Source organism: Cupressus sempervirens, chromosome 7 (genome assembly GCF_028749045.1).
Source record: "Cupressus sempervirens isolate cs-2001-9-10 chromosome 7, ASM2874904v1, whole genome shotgun sequence".
Classification (NCBI taxonomy): domain Eukaryota; kingdom Viridiplantae; phylum Streptophyta; class Pinopsida; order Cupressales; family Cupressaceae; genus Cupressus; species Cupressus sempervirens.
In genome coordinates, this window is record NC_143124.1 from 503,359,254 (window position 1) to 503,381,785 (window position 22,532).

At 34.4% G+C, this 22,532-nt stretch overlaps 1 protein-coding gene across 2 annotated transcripts in view; it reads left to right on the forward strand.

The window, feature by feature from the left end:
* The first annotated feature begins 8,760 nt into the window (after positions 1 to 8,760).
* LOC149547734 (phytochrome-associated serine/threonine-protein phosphatase) overlaps positions 8,761 to 22,532 on the forward strand; it is a 106,906-nt gene continuing 93,134 nt past the window's right edge. The window contains exons 1-2 of one of the 2 annotated variants that reach the window (XM_089791802.1): positions 8,761 to 9,166; positions 12,968 to 13,035. Coding sequence is in view for 1 of the 2 variants with exons in the window: in XM_089791801.1 (XP_089647927.1) it covers positions 9,086 to 9,166 (81 nt within the window). In the remaining variant the exon portion in view is untranslated. The remainder of the gene's footprint in view (positions 9,167 to 12,967; positions 13,036 to 22,532) is intronic. The other variant, XM_089791801.1, reaches the window with a different exon arrangement.

A 22,532-nucleotide genomic window follows, 5' to 3' on the forward strand; every position in this document is an offset into this window, starting at 1 on the left:
TATACCAAACTATACTATCTAAACATATAAAAAAATAAAAGAACTATCATCTAACATTAATTACGAAAATTTCAAAAATTACTAACATGAAATAATAATGAATTTAGCTTGTACTACAATTATCTTACTGAAATAACTAATATCTACCAACATAAATAAATTAATCTACCTAACATATATCTTAAACTAAAACTTAAACCAAATAATAAAACATCTTGCAATTAATAAAATTACCAAAAGACACTATTCACTAAAACTAAGATTACTTAAATCTAAAACTAACTTAACTCAAACTAAAAGAAAATAACTAAACTAATTTAATACTAACTCATCATGCAAACTAACTAACAACTAAAAATACCCCAATACTATCTTGCCTAAAACTATTACTAACACTAACTCCTACCACCAAGATATATAAAAAAAACTAAATTTAACAAAAAACAATACTAACTTAAAACTACCCACGATTCCCATTCCCTACACAATTAACTTGCATCCCCTATGTCCCATCTTCCCATGCGCTATCCCATAAGAGGAAGCGCACTAGTTGAAGTGGCTAGGTGCTGACCAAGCCTGCCACATGCAGATATGTCCCCTCACCCACGTACACCAATTAAAACTTCCACTCTAGGCACTGCCAAAAAGGGGTAAGTGGACCAGCCTATACTCGACAATTGCCATACTAAATGCATGGTCGACATGACAAGAGGGCATGTGCAATAGAAATACCCTTCCTATTGGCTAGTGCTAGGAAAGCAAAAAAATGGATGGAGGAGTTGTTTGTGCCTAGCATCAGTACTACAAGGTTTAGGTGCCATTAATAAAAGATGTGAGACACACTCAAAACTCCCTATCAACCACATTTGCTGGTACACTGTCCTGACAACACCCCCATCACCAATGCAAGCAAGCCCACAAGTTGATTGCCTAGGAAGAGAGTGGGGATGATTAACAAGAAGGTTGATGGGAATGGTAATAAATGTATAAAATCATTAAAACAATTGAAGGGGTTAGGGCTTTAATTAAATGGAATTAGTCGCTTATTTTTCATTAATTGATTTTCTAAGAAACATTAAGTTCACCAAACTCTCTCTTTTATGTTATGTTTCAAACCGAGTTGTCACCTCTCTATATCAATGTGAACTTGCTTCTATCTTCTAGAACCTATGGTTATCTGAATTTCAAACTACTCGAACAATTAGTTCCATTTTAGTTAATCATGTTAAATCTTTTATGACCATGTTATCTAATTGAATCAAAGTTTAAAAAAAAAAAAAAAATTGTTGTGTGTGTTTTGCCCTTATATTTTGGGCATGACAGGTGTTAATACTAAATTTGAGTTGTAAAGAGGAATGCAATACAAAGAAATACAGTCTCTTAGGCCTTTAATAGGATAATGTGAATGCGAAATTGAACTAATTTCTTAGGAAATGTAAATCTAGATGCTATGTGAATACAATTTAGCCCAATTAAGATGAAAATCTAGGGTAAGGATATAGAATGAAAAGAAATGTATAAGACTCACCTTGAAATGTGTAGAGGAAGATGTGTTTTTGCTCGATAAATTTTAGATCCAAATCTTTTCAAAACTTTCATTTGAAAATTTTGGAATGAAATAAAAAGAACAAAACCCATAATTCTCCCCATAACTTGAGACTAAAGGACTAGGTCAACATGGAAGTATGTCCTACTGTAGAACAAGAATTAGTATGCAAAGAACATTAACAAATAACTTAAACATTCACAAACCAAAAACTAAATTCACATATATGCTTAGACAAAGAAAACAAACAAGAAGTGCAAACCTCACAAGAGAAAACACTCCATGCTTTCTTGATTCTGTAGATGTGTCCTTTTGCTATGGATGTATGCTCAAGATGCTCAAAAGCTGCTTCAATGGAGATGGGTAATGGCAAATTGGTAGCTTTGTGAGCTCTCAATTTGGCATTATAAGGGTAATATTGATGGCTTTGGTTCTCAAAATAGCATGGTAACTTTAGCTCAAAGATTGTTGATGAAATGGCTTGGGATGGGATTCAATTTATAGGCTAAGGGGTAGAGAGATGGAGGGCTTAGATGCAAGGATGGATGAAGGCTTAAGGAGGGCTAGGATGCACTCAAAGGAGAGCACATGGATTGTGCTTGTTTAGCACCAATGAGAAGGTGACACTTGTCACAAGGAGGATGAGTGTGAGAGGGTAGGGTAAAGGGTTGGTTAAAGTCATGATGAGTGGGGTTGAGTATGTAAGAGGGATGTAAGAGGAATGAGTGTGGAAGAGGGAAGAGTGTGGAAGATGGGTGTAAGAGTCATGAGTGGGCTTGTAAGAGTCTTTATGTTTTGTAAGAGCACTCATGACTTAGTGGTTGGGTTTTTTTGAGGGGAGACTTTGGTTTGGATTAGGAAAGTCTTAAACTTGTTTAAGAAATGTGACAACATTAGGGGGTGGATTAAGCTTGGGTTTAGGATTAGATTAGGGATGTTAGAGATGTGCAAGTGGATGGCCTTAATGAGGGTGGGTGAGTTAGTGGCTAAGCTTGGTTAGTATGGGTGGATGGGGTGGATTAGGCTAAATGGAGGATTAGAGATAGGTTAGGGGTTTTTGAATTTGAGGATTTCATTTATCAAATAGATTTATTTAATAAATGGGGATTTTTGGAATTAGATAGGAGAAAAGGATTTAATTGATAAATAATAGATTATTTGATTTATCAATTAGGACTATAGATGATTAATTAAATTAATCAACTAGGGATGGCAAATGATTAATTAAATAAGAATTTAATTAATGATGCCTTTAGAGATGGCTAAATTAGATTACCAAAGCAGTGTAATCAAATTTAGGTGTCTACACCTACAACCAAGTTGACGTAGTCTATGACTCTGAAACTAATGACTCTAAAAAGCTTGAAAATTGTAGGTTCTAGATTTGCAATTCTTTTCGCTCCCAACTTGTAAATCAACATAGAAAAGAAAGTTTTAGAGGTTAGGGTTTGATGGGGGCTTGCCGTAGTCAAGCCTTAGATTAAGGAATTGACTATAAATGAGAAATGTAAATGTAAATGATTATAAATAACAAGATAAATGTTAGGATTCACCTTTCCCATGTATGAAATGTAGATCTTAAATTAGGAATGTAGGATATCTCCACACTTTGCAATGGATCTATCATAACTTTTTCATGGTGCCATGGATATGGATATGCATCCATGAAGAGGATGAATTCTTCAATTTGGATCTCCTCCCTTAATGGCCAACAATATGCTAGATCTTGAAGAGGAAATTCTGACAAAAGATTCTCCAATGCTAGATAAAATCTCCTTGCTTGAATGCTTGAAAATGCATGGATATTCAAACTACTTCAATGCAAAAGGATGAAAGTCTACACTAGAGAGAAGAGCTTGAAAATAAAATGCTTAAGTTATGAATTGCTTGATGAAATTATAAAATGAAGTCTCCAAGTCTCCTTATATATGAGCTTTCGAGTAGGAAAATAATATAGGATGACTAGATAATGGTCATTAACTAATTAAACCCCCAAGGACTTTCGAGCCCTAAAATTAAAAACTATTGGGGACTAGGTTGACTTGGGCTGACCTAGTCAAAGACTGTTGATCTAAGAGGACTAGGTCAACCTGGGTCAACTTAGTCTAGATTAGGTCGACCTAAGTCAATCTGGTCCAGGAGGACAGGTCTTGGGTGCTATAGAGAGACAAAGTAGATGCTCGAGATATGAGGTGGAAAGATAGAAGAGAGAAGAGGAAAAGGAGGAAAAGAAGAGTGAGCATGAGCATATCCATGATCCGAAGAGGGAATCATGAAGAGGAGGGAGCTCAACAATCTTAAAAGGCAAGTGTGTCATTTTAGGATGGTACAATAACAACATAGAACTCAAAGCTGATGAAACATAAGGACTCACACACATAGGAGAAGGATCTAGGATAGGTTTTCAACATGATGACAACTTTGCACAACATGAAAATAAAAATAATGACTACTTTGCAGACAATAAACTAGTACAAAAAATAAGAAATGTTTTTGGTTGATGCAAAATTACTCAAAGTGTTAGGGTTTGATAGATCCAAAACAATATGAGAATAAACAATTATATGTAGAAACAATAGAAGAATACACAAGGATCATATATAACACACAAATTTAGCATGGTTCACCCAAAACTTGGGCTACGCCCACCTACATTGCCTTCAACCTTTCTATTCTCCAAAAAAAATGTACACCAACATTATAATGCATTATGCATCTCAGCCACTTATAATAACATTTTTAGGGAAACCTCTAAAATTGACCATTTTAGGGTTTTATAATGTTAGTTTTCTTTTCATGAAAAAACACAAAAAACTTATGGTGCTATGTGCCACCCAAGAAACTACATGAGTAGTCACCACAACATCAATCCCACTACATGATTAGTCACCACGATATCAACAGTCTCCCAGTTGGAGACTGCTCAGGCTCCATACCAAACACAAATACCCAAGATGCTCCTACATCAAAGGGCTAATAGGCTCATTGATGCAGTGCTGTTGTTAGCAAGTGAGAGCCCAAATTTGATAGTCAAATGGATGTTGTGGCAAAAAAATGCCTAAAAAATCCATAGTTGCTAAAAAAATCTTTGCTGGAAGCAAATCCAATATGTTAGTAAACAAGAAAGTTGGTGCTGTAACAACAATTTTGGTGGCCAAATAAACTTGCATGTGCCAAAAAAATACTCAAACCACCCCATAAAATGGGAAACCACCATGTAGGTGAAAAAATGTTTATTTTGCTGAGATACCATTGTAGTCCAAAAGGACCATGCCCAACAAAAGTTAAAAAAATGCTTTTAGAACCCAAAATAGTTGGTGGGCTAGAAATACCACTCATACATAAGGAAAACATTACCTTAGATTCAATACCAACAATGTTGGCTAGAAACCATGGTAGAAAAATCTAAAGTGCCTATTGATCCCAAATACGACTAAAGTCTCTTTCTCAAAAAACTACTTGAAAAAGCCATTGTCGGTCACTAGAACGTAAGGAAGCCAAGTGCGGGGCCCTAGTGTCATGTCATGGGACCCAACAACTTTCTTAAGGGCACTAAAAAAGTGCACAAAAAATTGTGACAGGATTGACGCTGAGGTGGTGCACATCTATTGGAGCTCATTAATGCCAAAACTTAGGGCACAGTCACCGGGTAATGGTCCAAAAAATGGTCGACACAAAATATTTGGTGGGTACAGGGCCAAAAACCAAGATGAGGCCCAAGCTTAAACTCTTGTACAAAGACCACAAAAAATGTGCCTCCAAAAAAAATCACAATTGACTTCCCAAAAATTCTTCTTTGTGCCTCAAAAAATATTTTGTGCAGGCAAGCACTAATTGAGATTTGATGTTGGTGGTTGGGCCCATGCATGGTTTGTAGGAGGTCAAAGGGACACGATGATAGAGAGATGACCATGTCAACAATAGTGTGGGGTCCAAGTGCTAACCATTGGGTGTAGATGCCATAGTATGGGCTAGCTACAAGGACTACCGAACCACTTTGTAGCTGCTGTCAGGACTGCACTTTAAAATAAGCGCTTCACTTAAAAAACAAATGCCTCCAAAAAAGTTAAAAATGTTGCCTTTGTTGCATGTAAATAAAAAACATGCACCTTTCTAGGCTTGCACCAATATATATATATATATATATATATAAAGAAAAAAATTGTAAATTGTCATTTTGATTTCTGAGCCCAAGGTTGTATGGTGTTAGGTTGAAATTATTTTACCATAGATTTCAATGTCTAAATTGGACAAATTTTATATGGAAATGGGAGTTTTCGAATAGTGTGAGATCAATAATGATGTTCGTTTGGGTGCAAAGTGACTTGAAACAAATGTCCCCCACCAAATCTAATAAAAAATCTTCTACAAAAACTAGATCTGACAAACAAAGCCAAACCTCTCATGAAGAGAAGATGAGTATGGAAGTTAAAGCTCTAATACCATATTGAAGTTGATCAAATATCAACCCACATCTCCCAAGAATCACTGCATGCAACCATCTGCCACATAAAGAGAGGCGACAAGCTATGGAGGTTGAAATTCATAGATCCATAAGAGAGGAGTCATTCTTGATGTGCAAAACAAAAATTGTTATTCAATACAAAGTTTTAATTACAAAGAGGGATTTATCCTTATAAAGAGATCAAAAACCTAATAGAATCTAACCTAAATTACATGGTAATAATTGATTAAAAGCAATTATTATATGTCTAAAATTTAGCTTAAATAAAATAGAGTTAATAAGAAAATACTTTATTACTCTAACTGTAACTTTATGGCATTTAAAGTTTCTAAATTAAATTCTTAGTTTCTTATGTTATTTGACATTGATGGTAAAAAACACAAGCTACCCTAAGGAAGGGAAGTCAAGTAGCTTCTCACTTTATATCTTAATCACCTTTTAATTGATTTAGCGACAAACAAATTTGTAACAAAAAATTTACATTTTTATATTTTTCTATATGACTTCAGATATTATCACAATGTACTCTACATCATCAAAGAATTACAACTTTGTATTATAACACAATTTTTTACTTAAATCAAAATGTACCAACAAATTAGAATTAAATTACTTTTGAATTTTAAAAAATAAAGTAAAGAAATTCAATTTTTTTACATATAATTAGAAATTAAATCATAAAATTATAATTATTAGTTCCTGCCAAGGCAAGAATACTTATCCATTCATGCCAATGCAAATATGACATTAACACTAACCAATCAAATCAAAGAATTTAAAAGATTATATGAGATTTCAAATATTTATATCTTTTTCTAATTTTTCATTATTTTATAAATCACATTTTTATCCATTCTATTGGTTTATACTATTTTTGGTGGGGGAGAAAATTAATTTTCTTCAACAAAAAAAATATAAATATTTTCTAACAACTTCATCTTGCATTAATGAATGTATTAATTACAATTTTTATCTTTTTCACATTTGTGACAAGTTGATAAGATTTTATTTTTTCAATCATTTTATCTTCCACCTCATACAACATGTCTAATCAATATTAATTATCACAATTTATTAAATATTTTTAATTTTTAATTTTAAATATATTTATTATTAGTTTTACATTGATATTTATTTTTGACTATTTGATATAACTTGTTCTTAAAACTTTATGTAATGCATAAGTTCAAATTATATATATATCTTTTTAATATAATTTCAATATGTTATATCTTTGCATTTGAATTTCTAATTTTTTTAAAATTTTGTTTTTTTAATAAAAGAAGGTAAATTATTGCTATTATTTTACTTTTATAAAAATAAATTAAACAATATTATTTTTTAATTATATTTTATAATAGTGTTTGTAATATGTATAATTGATAAGTGCCACAATTTATAAATTATATCATTTATTATTATTAATATTTTTTATTTAAACAAATTATCATTTAGTTTAGATACATTTAAAACTTAAATGTATATTTTAATATTAAATTAATAATTATATTTTATATACAAAAAATACTAAAGAAATAACCACAAAAAAGAAAAAAAAATTCAATTCTAAAAAATATATAAATTATTATTAAGTTTTTATAAACTATGTATTAAAATTAAATAGTTACATTTTATTTCTTATTTATTACATCATATTTATTCATCAACATCAAATTTATATGTATTAAATCTATTTATTATTTACAAATGTACATATTAAATTATATAGATATTATTTCATAATTAAAAATTACTTAATTTTATGAAAAATTTGGAAATACAAAATAGTAAATAGTAAACCTTCTCTAATTGTGTAAAATTAAACAATTAGTTTTACTTATAAAATATTTTTATATTTGAATACATTTCATTTTTTCTTATAAAAATGTGAGTTTTAATATAAAAATTAAATTCTTAGTTTCATTAATTAAAATATAATATATTTTAATTTTTTATTACAACTATAATTTTATTTTGACTATTTGTTTTATTAAGAAAAATAATTATATTTATCTCTCTCTCTCTCTCTCTCACACACACACACAACTTATGTTGGTATCTCTCTCTCTCTTTCACACACACACACACACACACACACAAAACTTATGTTGGTATCACTCTATCTTACTATTTTATCTCTTTTCCTCTTCCTCTTCTATATTATGTATTTTTTTTTCCCTTCTGCATATATGTTTATGTTGTTATTGTTATATACTGCTATTTATCTGTATCTATATCTCTATCTTAGTTTTTGTCCAGTGCTAATGAGTAAAAATATGAGCCATCCTATCAAATCACAAGTGCATTTCTAGGATGAGAACTTAATAACAAAATATGAGTCATCCTATCAAATCACAAGTGCATTTCTAGGATAAGAATTTAACAACAAAATATGAGCAATCCTATTAGATCACAAGTGCATTTCTAGTCAAAAATTAATGCATTCACAATGTTAATTTAGATTTTCACTCATCTACACCTCTACAACTATCATGCGTTAGGTAGGAACTATGACGCATTGTGTCTCTTGTTAGATTGTGGAGCCATACTCATTATATCATAATTAACTTCTAAACCCATAAATGATATATATTTGAAGCTCTACATCTTTAAATATCCACTTTTAAAACCCAAAAATACAAAATTATTTCACTTAGAAAAATCCTACGTGGACGTTTTTCAATTATGTCGAGTTCAAATGTTTTGACTTCTCGTAGCATAGATCAGAGAATCTAAACACGTATTTATTCATTCGGAACGGTTGGAGGATCTAAACCCTCCCTGGGCATCAGTAATGTGGGCCAATTTAGGCACTTCAAAAGATAAGCTATCCAATAGCCGGCTTTCCAAATATGTATGGACTTCGTGTAAAGTGGGTCCGTGAAAAAAATCCTTGGAAAGCAATCAACTGTACTTTATTGGTGGTTTCCATCTGTAAGCAAAAGCTTTGTGCCCGTCCTGGAATCTATGCATAGCAAGCTTTTCCATTCTCATGTCTTCTGGCCTCCCGTAGAATCCTCTTGCAGATCCATTTATTATTAGAGAATTCATAATAATAATAGTAGTTGAGCTCGATGGATCTGGATGGATGGATTGTCAAGGTCAAGGAAGGACAGCATCTTATGGAAGACCAGCTTAAAATCCTCTGTGAATATGTGAGTCTCCTTAACTCTCTCGTGTCTTTCCATACTAGCACAGATGAATTCTGCCGTTTTAGTTCCCTCCTTATGCAAGATCTGCTTATTACCGCGAGCTAACGATGGATCATTTGCTATCGTATGCAATTACTGTGTTTGCTAATTTCAATCCCATTCGCATTCGCTTATGGAATGTCCACCAAGTGGGCTACTGTAACCCACAAGAGATTGGTCATGGAAGATAAGATTGCTCGACACATGGATTGTTAAAGGAATGGATGTACTAAACTCTGCCTGTAATTATTCATGGAAAAACTGACATTTACAAACGTTGTGTTGCAAATTGCTTGATAGCTGAAAAAGAATCTGACATTTTTTATCAAACTCGAATTTGGGCAGGGCAGAAAGCATTTCATGACACTGCCCTTGAGTCAAAATTGTGTCTAACAAAAATTCACACCGTCATGTTCAAGGAAAACATGTATGCTTGGATATGGTATTTACTTCCATTTAATCCCCCATGTATAATAGTATTCAAGTTTTTCAGCTTTGTAGAATTTACAGAGGACATTGGTAGCACGAATTTCTAGCTTTAAAGAATCTCAATCCCTACATCGGGCTGACATGATGGTAGCGAGTTGATCAGTAAATAAAGACAACCAACCCTGTAATCATCACTGTAAGGACTTTCTAGTTCAGTGGGAGTCAGATATTAATTGAGTGTGCCTGCCGCGTGTATGGTATAGTGGGATCAAGTGTGAATTCTCTATGCTTTTACAGATGCGGGGATTCTTAAGTGAAATGAATGGTATAATAAAGTTATGCAGGGAGGGATCAGATCTTGCAACAAGTTCTCAACTAACCTGCTGTTATTGATCAATGACGATGGTGCTTAGGGAACAACTGCTAAATTGGTTTTGCGGCTATTTTCAATGGAGCAGTGTCAAGTTCTTCAGTAGATGGTGAACGTCAAATGTAGTATAATTAGAAATAAAACTGATTTCGAAGTTATAATAATGCTCGCAGATGACCTAAGCAGTTCAATTATAATGAGGTACATGTTTCAGGAAAATATAAACCAGGGAAATAAAAACCAGATGCTAGCTCCACAGGAAAACATAAATCCTTATAAATACAACCAATCAATTGTAATTTAAAATTGTGTAAGAAGAGCTATGTCCAGTGGACACAGCTGGCTGTATATATCTTTTGAGGTGGGAACTCAAAAAGTCAACGGTGAAGAAAATCAGAGAACAGCCTAGAAAGATAGGGCATTGCTCGGTCAAGCTTGGTGCCCAGAAAGCATTCCCACTGTTAAGAATGAGAAACTTTCCTGACATTCAGCTCAAAGAAACTTTTATACTGAAGAAACTCACAACATGTTTGTTCCCTGGGACAAAGAACATACCTGGGACAAATAATGCATGACAGCATTTCTTGTACACAAAATCTCATCTACATTTGTGTGTACTGTAATGTAGAGGAAAATGTTGTTGGCATTGAAAATACCTCATATTTTGGTTGCTGTTTCTTATGATGCCGAAATGGTTTTCCAGGTAATGTGCCATTAGCAAGCTTCTATCTCCATGTACATGTACTGGAACATTGAACATAAAGAGGAAGAGCTTAATGCCACACATGTGCCTTAAGAAAATCTTCTATTGGTAGCCACATCCCATCTTCTATCTTGCTTGTTTGAGAAATTTAAGAATGCACTTGTTCCAAAATGGTTAAAAGGAGTGGTTTGGGTTCATATGTGACCAAATATTCGGGCCTTTGATACAACTGTGAGGGGATTTGGATCTTTTCATGGAACTGAGTTAACAACCATCATTTACAGAAACCAATTCAGGACTTACTTTCTTTTTGTTTTCTCTTTGAGAAATACATTGTTTCTGTAGTGCTCTAGTTGCCTGTGGAGCCAGCTTTCAGACGGACTTCCTGTGTTGTATCTATGTCAATGAGATTCATAACTACACTTGAACATAAAATAATGGATGTAATTGCTCATCCGGGAAACAGATTGTAGCTACATTACTAAATTAGTAAATTCAAATTGAGAATTTCTACAAACCAAATAAGAAGTGAAGCTATAGATAAGAAAAAATTCAAACCTTAACTTACAAGAGTTGAAACTGATACACATAAAAATGTCGAGTTATAAAGTATTCAGAGAAATGGAGGCTTATATCTTAACATTCAAATTGTGAAAATATGAAACAGATATTTGTAACTAGTATATTTGTAGTTAACAGAAAACGTGAACTAAACATTCTATCAAAAAACATGCTAAAAGCAGAGTGACAAGTAATCAATTAATTGAAAGGATTTAATTTCTAGCGCAGATCAGATATTTGGAGATCCAGTTGTCAAGACTGCTGATGGCAAAATTAAAGACTTCAGCAGACATGACCCAACATTGTATTAGGTCGAGCAATTTTCTCTCAGACTTTGCCATAAGATAACTATTCATCTCATCCTTTTGAAACCCTGCTGTATGGTCTCTAATTTGTATACATCTAATCTATTAAGAGACAGTGGAATAAAGTACCATCTAGAAAGGGGGATGCTGACCCACTGACTAGAGGGTCGGTCTTCTAAGTTATGATGTGTATCGCAATAGTTTTGTGCTCCTTGCATTGCTTTGTCATAAGGCAATTTTAATGTTGGGTTGTGAATTTTTTGTGGCTTCTCCCGTGGCCCTTCATTATATATATTTCTGTCTTTGAATTTGGACATTTAGTCTTATTACTTTCTTCAAACATAAGACATGTAATAGACCATTTAGACAGGCAACCGCTGCAAGTTAAAGAGAGCATGCAGTTTGTCCAAAATATAAAGTCTGTGATACCTTTTCCCATGATTTTACACCTCTCTTCCTCCAAGGAATATTGTGTATGTGTTTGTAGTGTGATGAAATCGTTATCACTAACTTGGAACTTGCTGTCAATATGGTGATCATCTTGCAGAGCTTTATCCTATTTTTAAACAGTCTTGATTTTTTTCAGTTTCTTTAATTTTTCTGATTTTGTTTAAGGAAATATCTTATTTTTGTTACACGGGTCTCTTAGTTTGTCACATGGAGCACATTATTGTAAAACAATTTTAAATAATGATCCCTCAATCTGTATGTGCATTCTGCCAATTATCTACCAATTATAGTCAATTTTGCCATGACATTTGTTGTTTTGTAACATAATGGAACAAGTAACAATCTGGATTTTATAAGCAATATCTTTTTTTCCATTGGTTTTGGGGATGATTCATGGTGCTTGGTTTTATAGAGGCTCCCACACGTTTAAATAGTATTTTCCAAAACATCCTTAAGTTTTAGATCTCTCTAATGAACAGATTTCTTTAAGCCCATGTAGTCCCCACATATACTGCACAAGCAACACATGTTGTGAGGTCATCAGTGAAATTGATGGTAATAATGCAACAAAGTTCTCAACATTTGATTTGAGTCCTTCCCAGGAGAATACCTTATTTGTTTTAATCAATTTATGAAAAATTGAGTCATTAGTGTTACGCATAATGGCACTCTGGTTTCAATACAGATTCTGACTCCATGTGTACAGTTGATGTAGAAAATCATGTCATCTGAAAATGATTTTTTTCTGTCCTCTTCATGCATTCTGTCTTTGTCCAGTAGAGATTTATCATGCCTGGCATATTCCTTTAATATCTTAATCTTTTCTTTCTATCTTGGTTTAGCAATAGAAAGTTCTTATACCTGAGGTGTTTGCGACATGGAATTATGTATTTCAAAGTCAAAATCCCAGTAGCTTGCTTACCGACTTTCCTTGTTGCTTTGTGAAGGTCTGTTGGATAGGAAATACTTCAAGCTTTGACAGTCAGTGCAGATGAATGAAGTGCTATTCCAATAGGTATTGCCTAACTTTTTTCCATGTATAAGAACCAACATTTCCCTGTCATAAATAGATAATATCTTTTGTATCATTGAGATTTCTGTTTTTAGAAGGTTTTGGGTCACTGATTTGGCATTAGAAAAGCCCCTATACCCATGACTTGTGCATGACATTCTTTGACAAATGGCTGTCAAAGGTTGGTGAGAGTGAGTAGAAGGGTTAATTTAATTACCATATTCATTGTTTAAAATGCAGCATCTGCTTTCTTCATCCATTTGAATTGGCCCCTTTTGGTTAAATCAGTGAGTAGTGCCATGAAAACCTATAATGCATTTTATATCATAGATATCTGAAATCCCGAAAACATAGTCCCCTCAACTGAGCTGGTTATTCTGTGTGGGCAAGTCAAGGATGTGAAGGATCACTGTTGGAACAACTTTTACTCACTCCTCAATGACAATATTCCTAGTTACAGAAGTTTAGTTTTTGCAAAATAACGCATTGATTCTTCAATCAGAAAGTTCAACTGCAAATCAGTTCTGAAGCAATTCTCATGTAATACTCTTCAATGGACTCATAGTAAATTAGGTTACCACTGATGAAATATGACTGGATTTCCTCAACAAGGATGGAATATATGACTTATTATACTTTTGAAAGAAACTTGAGCATTGGTTGATTAAAAAGGCATCACGTGAAACTCATAGTGGCCATTGATGTGTATGAAAGTCATGTTTAATTGGTTACTTGCCCTCAGCCATGTCCAGGGATTGGATGGTAAAAACAGATGCCTTGTAGAAGTCAGATTGGTTTATCTGTGTGTTGAATTAGAGAATATTTTATAAGTTTTCTTTGCTTAGTATCTTATTATGAATGCACCCACTGTATAGTTTGGCTCTTCTAGTATGTAAATGATATGTCTTAACCACCCTTCATGACTTGACTCTCTAGTGCCAATTTTTGTTCATTTGATTACTTATATTGCTGTAACTCTAATATCAAATGTTGGTAGTTTTGGTGTGAGTTTTGTTCCACTACAACATAGATAATCAAATACTTAGTATCCCAAGATGAAACACTAATTCTATGACTCTCTCTTGAATAAGGATGCTCATGTGCTAAACAATGTAGATGCATTGCAATGATACAACCCCAAGGTTCCTTCTTAGTTGTGGACTTCACTCAATTTTTTAATGTGATATGCTGGTTATCACATAGGGACTAACAGTGTTCAATCAATGGCTATTAATTTAACTTCTTCAAATCAAACAACTCAAGGAGAAGGTTTAGAGAAAGCTATTCTACTCCTAGAATGTAAGCAAATGTGGATGTCTTTATGACTCTACTAGACTCAGTTTAGCCATGAACTTCAACCAAGCTAGTGCAACCCCCTTAGGTAAATGTACGATGTTCAAACTACCACTACTCCATTATCAAAAATTCATTGATGCATATCAGTGTGCAAGAAATAATCAAAGTAAAGCTCATAATGCTAATGCCAACGTACAATCAACAAGTAGCTAGTGGTTTGGTCTATAAGCAAGTTCACCAAAGATGCATCAAAAATATCTTCCATTCAACTGAACACTACTTCTAATCAACATGAAATGAAATTTACTCTGAGTGAAGAAACCATGCAATACTTAAAAGCAACGCAAGTAATCCACCAGGAAGACCAATAATGAATCAACAATTACTTTGATATCATTATGACAACAATTTCAACAAGTCTCCTCCTACCTTACTCTATAACTAATGAGTTACATATAAGAAGGCCTTGGTGAAGGGACAAGATTGATTCAAGATCAAGGATCAAGATTAATCTATTACAAACCCTATTTAGGGTTGCCTCACTATCATTTAATTACATGAAGGCACCACCTTGTGTGTCAATGAGAAAATTACAATGCTTTTGAGAGCCAATTAGAAAATTGTACACTTGACCTTAAGATGATTGAATGTGCTTGAACATCTGTAACTGAGATTTTCTGATTGGCTGAAGACAAGTGGGTGCCACCTCAACATCTCTTTCATAACTTGGTCATTTTTTTGATCATTTTTTTGGTGATGAGGAAATATCTCTTGATGCTCAACATTATTAAGCCTTCAATTGTGATGGCATATTCCCAAATTGCTTCATCTCCTCAAATTTTCTTCATCCTTGCTCTTGGAAATTTTCTCATTGCCACGGTTTTGAACTTGTTTGTACTTGCAAATTTGATGTCTCTTTCAATGCTTTAACCTTGAGCTTCTTGAAGTGATGAAATTTTTCATGTAGCTAGATCCTTTTAAAGTGAACTTGGATTTCCAAAAGAAACTCAAGTTTTGACAATTTCTTCCACTTGTAAATTTTGTTTTTTTACTCTCCTTGTTCTTTTCTTTTTTGAACTCCATCTTGATCCTGATCTTGAATTTGCACTGTGATAGTCTGATTTTGAATCTCCTTCTCGTTTGATGTTTTGAGCCTAACTTTCCCTCCATCCTTCGCTTTCCCAGTCTTCTTTGCTCCATATTTATCTTGCAAAAAACAAAGTGGAAATCAATAAGTATAAATGAATGAAGGAAATCTGAAAGCTTACATGAAATGAACATGCATCAATTTTTTCTCTACATCAAAACAAAGAGGCAAAATGATTGTGATCATGGATTTTCTATTTTCTAAAGTCCATTTTCTTTGCTTTTAAGTCCTGATTGAGCTTCTTTTCAGCATTTATCTATGATTTTGATGGAAAATCAGTGATAATTCTCTCCACAAGCTTTTGAGCTACCTCTAGTAATTTAAGAGAACTTCTTAGCTTTCTTTTGTTCTTTTGCCATACCAATTTGAGATAGGAAATCATTTATGCTCTCTATTAGCTGAACTTCTTCTGTTTATGCATTTCAAACAGATGTAGAGAGGCAGAGATGTGGATTGGAAAACTTCTTAAACCCTTTTTGGCCTTTAGTGTTACAGTTGTTCTTTATGTCTGTGAAGTTTGGGCCAGTGGCAGGTCCATCTCCCAATATAAGCAATTAGAAGGAATTCAAAAACAGCCCCTCACATGTAAGTGCAAAATCAAGGGCACAGTCCCATACAATATCATTTTAAGCAAAATAGGACCTTACCCTATTGAAACAATGACTATGGTGCGTCTCTTAAGATACCTTAAATGATTTGAACAAATGGAAGATGACATATGGCCTAAGGTTGTCTGTAACAACATATTCTGCAAAAGGAAGAGTTGTGGATGCACCAAAACATCATGTGGATGGGTAAGTGGAATATTCACTTCAGCACATGTCCAACAAATAGAAAAGAGATAAAGGTTTAGTTTTAGATAAGTTTTACATGAGGAACTGGGGTAATGGGATAGGTAGAAGGAAAAATACTTTATTAGTGAGTTTAATCCCACATGTGACCAACTTCGAAATGCTTACATAGGGGCCAACATTGCAATGGGAAGCAAAAATTCTTATTGCACAACTTAGAACTAACTTAAGTCAGCTGCATTGTGAAGCCGGGCATTGGAAAAGACCAAAAGAAGCGTGGGAAGAGTGGGTTTGTCTGTTTTGCAATTCTGGGAATATGGAAACTCAACACCATTTTGTTGTTGAATGTCTTGCTTACAAGGACAGCAGGGACACATTTATAAATATTTTAACTGACAACTATTGGCATAATTTATTCAGCAAGGAGAACATTGAGAACTTGGGGCCCCTCATCATCAACATACATAGGAAAAGGACGGCTTTATTGAAGTTGATAGGCTGTCCCATATGCTATGTTTAGCCTCGTGAACATTAAAATAATGTTCTTCTTCTTCTTTTTAATCTTCATGCTGATTGTCATCATTGATTCCTCTCAAAGCTGGAAATATTTCTTCATTTGGATTGAAATCCCCCAAGTTCTCTCCCAAATCAACCTCTAGTTGTATAGCAAGGGATGCTGGTTGCTGCTTTTCAACTTCATGTTGTGCTGATTGGGATGACGAGGATTCTTCTTGACCATCTTGAGGTAGAATGTCTGTGTAAGCATCCTGTTTTGATTTGTATTCCCTATCCACCATGTCAATCTCTTTAATAGTTGAAGTAATCATGTTGGATTGAGCAGTGCTAGACTTGTGTTTCTTATGTTTGGATTCTTCACTGGTGACCTCTTTACCCTTTACTTGTGTTCCTTACTATGTCTCGTCTCTTTTCTTTCAAACTTGCCCTTGTTCACCATTATTCAATGCTGTATTTCTGATTGTTCTTTCTTCTCACTTAGAAGAAAACTCCTCATTTTGTATTCTTCCATAGGTCAAAGTAACAACTTATTTCCTTGCCTTGTTGATCTATCAATCACTTACCTCATCAAGATATTCAAATCTGTCAATTCTTTTACTTGGGACCAATCAAGTGATGGAATGGACTTCTTTTGAATGTTAGAAATAGATAATACTGGGGGGGGGTGTATCAATATTCTACTAACTTTTGCCCACAACTGAATATTGTTAATTACTTTATAACTTGCATATGAAAGTAAACTAACAATGCTGAATAGTAAATATAACCATGCAAATAGAGAACTCATATCACCATTATTTGTTAACTAGGGAAACCCTGGCCAAGGGAAAACCCCAGTGGAGATGATACCCACAAGATGATTCACTAAACAAAAGGATCCTGTTAAGGATATTGGCTTTGTTAGGAGTCTATGAAGTACATATAGTGTCTCGAGTCCTTGTTAGAAGCTTCAACCTTGTTAGGAGTTGCTTCAACCCTGTTAGGAGTTGGTAGATCAAATACAATGTATGCAAGAAGAGCCCACTGCCCTAACATGCATTTATACAATACAGTTCTTCACAAGAATAGATATACATACAATACTTTCTCATTATTGTAATTCTCATTTGCTCTAATCATACATTAGATCTCGCATCACATAAGGCTCATATATCTTTCAAGTTGTCCGTACAATAGTTCGCATATCATACAACTTTCACATCTAGCATACTTATCTGCACAAGATAAGATCTTTACTTATACTTCGCAAATTAGTAATTCTCTGCTTAGTCGGTCTTCATGTCTTCACACACTTGATATAATATAAAATAACTTATGGATTAATATCCACAATGGCAGCTCATCATGACTTAGTAATTATTTTGTCACCAAAATAATTCCTTAAGTCATACAACTCAATTCTCTGCTATGCTCTATTCTACTTTGTCAAATACCCATACTGGTACTTCAACTATAACTTGCGTTGTACTGTTTGTGCACATCTGCACACTTAACCACGTCATTATAACTCTGTTACAACGCTATCCTCAACTGCGCATAAGCTAATTCGAAGTGTGTTATCCGTACACATCATATCTGCCTTTGTGTTGCTACAAATTGTGTAACACTTAGACAATTTTCTAACTCTAAATGCATAAATGAAATGCTGAATATATTTTGCCATAAATGACAACACCCTAGACATCTTTACTGACCATATTGCCAAAAATCTTCCCCTTTGGCATTGATGGCAACATTTAGAAAAATTGGCTAAGTCCCAAAATGATGTCATACATAACAAAACAAATAAAAGTAACTACACAGAAATTGCCTTGAAAACATAACAATTTTATTCATGTTTTGATGGATCATTACATTCTTTATCACTCCTTACATTATACATAAGTGTACTCCCCCTTACATATACAATCATACAATTTTCATATCAATACTTCTTTCCCATGCATACAATTTTCCTTACATATTACTCCCCCTTTGACATCAATGACAAAGGTGTCAAAAACTGTATCCAAAAACTTTGTGGTCTGCTGCTGATTAACTTGATATCCTAGAAAAACAATCTGCATATACAAGTTTCAGTCTTTCCACTTCCTTTTTCTAGTTCTACTTCACTGTATCGAAGATACTAATTAGTGCGCATAGTGCATAAGATGCCACTTCAACTGCACTCAAGTCAGTTTAGGTAAACTTATCATAGGAAGTCTTTCCTACAAGACATTCCTCTAGTTTCCTTTGCAAAATGCTGATCTTCGGTGACAAGATTTCTCTAAGAGTAGAGAACCTCTTTGCTGCCTTTTCCTTATCAGACTCCAAACCTCTGATCACATTATGGATCTTCTCCACTTTTGTTCACAGTCCTCAATACTGGTCTCGGGGAGCTGCAATTTTTCAGTGTGTGTCAAGATCACTTAACTTACCCTTTATTTGACTCTCAAAGTTTGTCAGGTACTTGTATGACAATGCGCACTGTTCATACAACTTCTTACCTTCATCAATGTGTTTCCTTAACTCCTTGATGCTTACATCAAGTGCCTTCAAGTCATTTCTTACATTTAGGCACATTGTATCAAATAGTGTTGCATCATGCTTGGCTTGTGCTTGTGCTGAAGCTACTTCAGCTAAAGTTGTGAATTCCTCATCAAAGGTCTTCACCAATTCCTTAGGTTTCAACTGTAAGTCTGGATTAGCTATAGTTGTGGTAATTGTCTTTTGTATTCTGTCTATGACTTCAGTTAGTGTCTTCTCCTAAGACTTTACAGATTTGTTCTTTTGGAGCAACTTGCTCAAAGAACTCATTAGTCCCTTTTGATCATGATCGTCATTAGATGGTGCTACTACTGCTGTTGCTGCTGGGATAAGTGTAACTGCTTTTAGTTCAGCATTCTTTTTCTCTTCCTTAGCCTTCTTCCTCTCGTCTTCCAATTTCTCAGCTTCTCTCTTTGACTTTTCTTTTGCTTCTTCCTTTCCTCTTCCTCTTGATTCTTCTTTCTTTCTTCTTTTTTGTCCTCTTCTTCTTTCCTTTTCTTTTCTTCTTCTTCTTTCCTTTTCTTTACCTCTTCTATCCTCTTTTCCTTTGCTAACCTCTCTGTTTCTTTCTTCTTTTCTACCTTTCTCCTTTCTTCTTCTTTCCTCTTTACCTCTTCTTTTCTCTTCTCCCTAGCCTGTTTCTTCTTTTTTTCTTCTTCATCATCATCAGAGCTGGAATAAGCTGTGATATTGCCAACAATGGATTGGTCAAATGCTGCAAATGGATTCTCCTTTGCATCCACAGTTATGTGTGTATTGTCCACTTCCATGGATTCAGTACCCATAACAATGTGCGTGGTGAGAGTGGCTACTGAGTCTCTTCTACTTCTTCCTCATCATTGGAAGGTGTACTTACTTGTACATAAGCTGGGCTCTCAAGTTTGGGTTGCGCCCTCACCTCTGCTACTGTAGGCACTGAGGTCATGTATTTCACAATGGCCTCCTCTATTTCCTTTTTCACATCCTCATAGTTGCCTCCCATCAGAAGAATTGCTCTTCTTTTGTTCCTCAGCAAGGGCTCAATACCCTTTGAAATTCTGTCTAAGTCCTCCTTAGAGTTAACTTCACATAACTTATTGATCATAGTCTCTCTTAACTTAGTGTCCTCTTTAGTCACTCTTTTCTTTCTATTTAATAACCTATTATATAGGTCTTCTTGTATCTTATTCTGAATGCTATCAAACCTCTTATTCTGAAAGATCATATTTCTGACTATGGCATTTTCTAGTTACCTTCTATCCATGTTATTATACAAATTATAATACTTATTTAACTGTACAAAATTGTCATCATTAATTATTTGCATGTTAAGGTTTTCTACCTTTGGCTTCCATGCTTTCTTTCTTGCTGGTGTCTTGCCTTCTTGCACGGCTTTCTCTACTGGTCTATCCTTTGCTTCCTCCTCAAAATCTCAAGAGTCACTAACTTGCAGTGCCTTCCTTCTCTTTCCTGGTCCACTTGTGGTCTGATTGACCCTTTCCTTGGTGGATGGTGTTGGTTCTTGCTTAACCTTCACCAGTCTTCTTGAATTTCTTTGCGCAATAGGTGTTTCCACCTCTGACTACTTCCTTTGTTGATCACTTCTTGTTTTTACTGGTTGCACTTGCGCAACTGCTGCATAAGGTGCTTGAGCACTCACTTCAACTGTAGTTATACTTACTGAAGGTGCTGCAACAGCAATAGGTGTTGCTGTTATCACCTCTAATTGTCTACCTGCCTTCATCTCTAGCGCAGTTCCCTTAACTTCATTGAATTCTTCTTGAGTCATGCCTGACTCCTTAAGGATGGATTCAATTGCTTTTTCTATTTTCTTCTTGCTTTCCTTGCTATGAAGTTTAGAATGAACTTCTCTCATCTTCTCTTCATAGGTTCCCTATCTAGGGCACTCAATGTCCTCCTCAGATTGGAGTATGATCTGCGCATACCCTTCAATAAGTTTTGCGCTCATCTCATATCCCATGGGCTCTATAAACTTTACCCTTGGTTCCACAACTTCCATGCAAGTGTTATCAGTTTCCACCATGAAGCATATATCATCCTTGTACTTCTCCACCATGGAGGGAGGTATTGTGTACCTCTATTTCATTTCAGTCTAGAAATTCTTTATCATTCTGTCAATGTAATTATCTCTGACATTCTTCATCTTTGATCTGTAGCATTGATTTACCAACTTCATTGCATAGTCATTGCTCTCCCAATTAGTCATCCATGGGAACTTCTTTGTTGCATAGAAAAACAAATGAGTCAATAAGGACTCAAATCAGAATACTGTGTTCTTGGTCTTGTTCAATTTTGTAATGTTACCCAACAACTATAATCTGATTATCTCACACAGATTCACTTTCCTTCCCTGAACTGCCATTACATAAGCTGGGTGCAAGAATCTAGTTGGTATTGACTTAACCCTTGAACCATGGTTAAACTTGTATCCTAAGATCTTACTTAATGACTTTACTCCTTTGTCCTAAATTGTATCAACCTTCATGTTTCTTCCGTCAAATCTTGTATTTAGGTTTGTTTCAACCATCTTCCTTACATTCTTTTCATTTATAGGATTGCAACCCTCATTACTTAATTCTGTGACCTTGTGAATTAGGTCATTGTCAATTGCAACATGCTCATTTCCTAACCAGAATATTTCATGATGTACCCTACTTAGAATGATTCGGGTCCGTTCATGATTATCAAACTCCGTATAAAACATATACTTCACTGGGTTTGACTCATTCAGGTGTGCATAATCAGACTTCAAAGTTAGGTCATTGTTACACATGACTCCTATATCCTTGTGTATATCCTCATCTCCTATACTCTCAATCTTGCAATGGATATAACTTCTGATATCTTCTATGGGAAGCACATTCTGTGGGACTTGCGAAAATGCACCTAACGGATCATCCACAAGAGAAGCAAATGGATGTTTCTTGAATACATATCTTGGCCTTTCACTAACATCATAAACCAACTGTCTAGTCATTGTATCTCTAACTGTATGCACTAAAAGCTTAATTCGAGCTCCATAAAATACCTTAAAATTGTGTTTAGGGCTTCTGCAATTTCGTGCTTCAAGAACTTCTTTTCGCACTTCAAATTACTGTAGACACTTCGCATGATCAAATGGTACTCACAATCTTGTTTGCAATCCTTAAATTATTTCAAATCATACTATGCATTAAATGCGTATCTACCACAAATTCACAAATTGTCTTTGTTTACCTGTAACT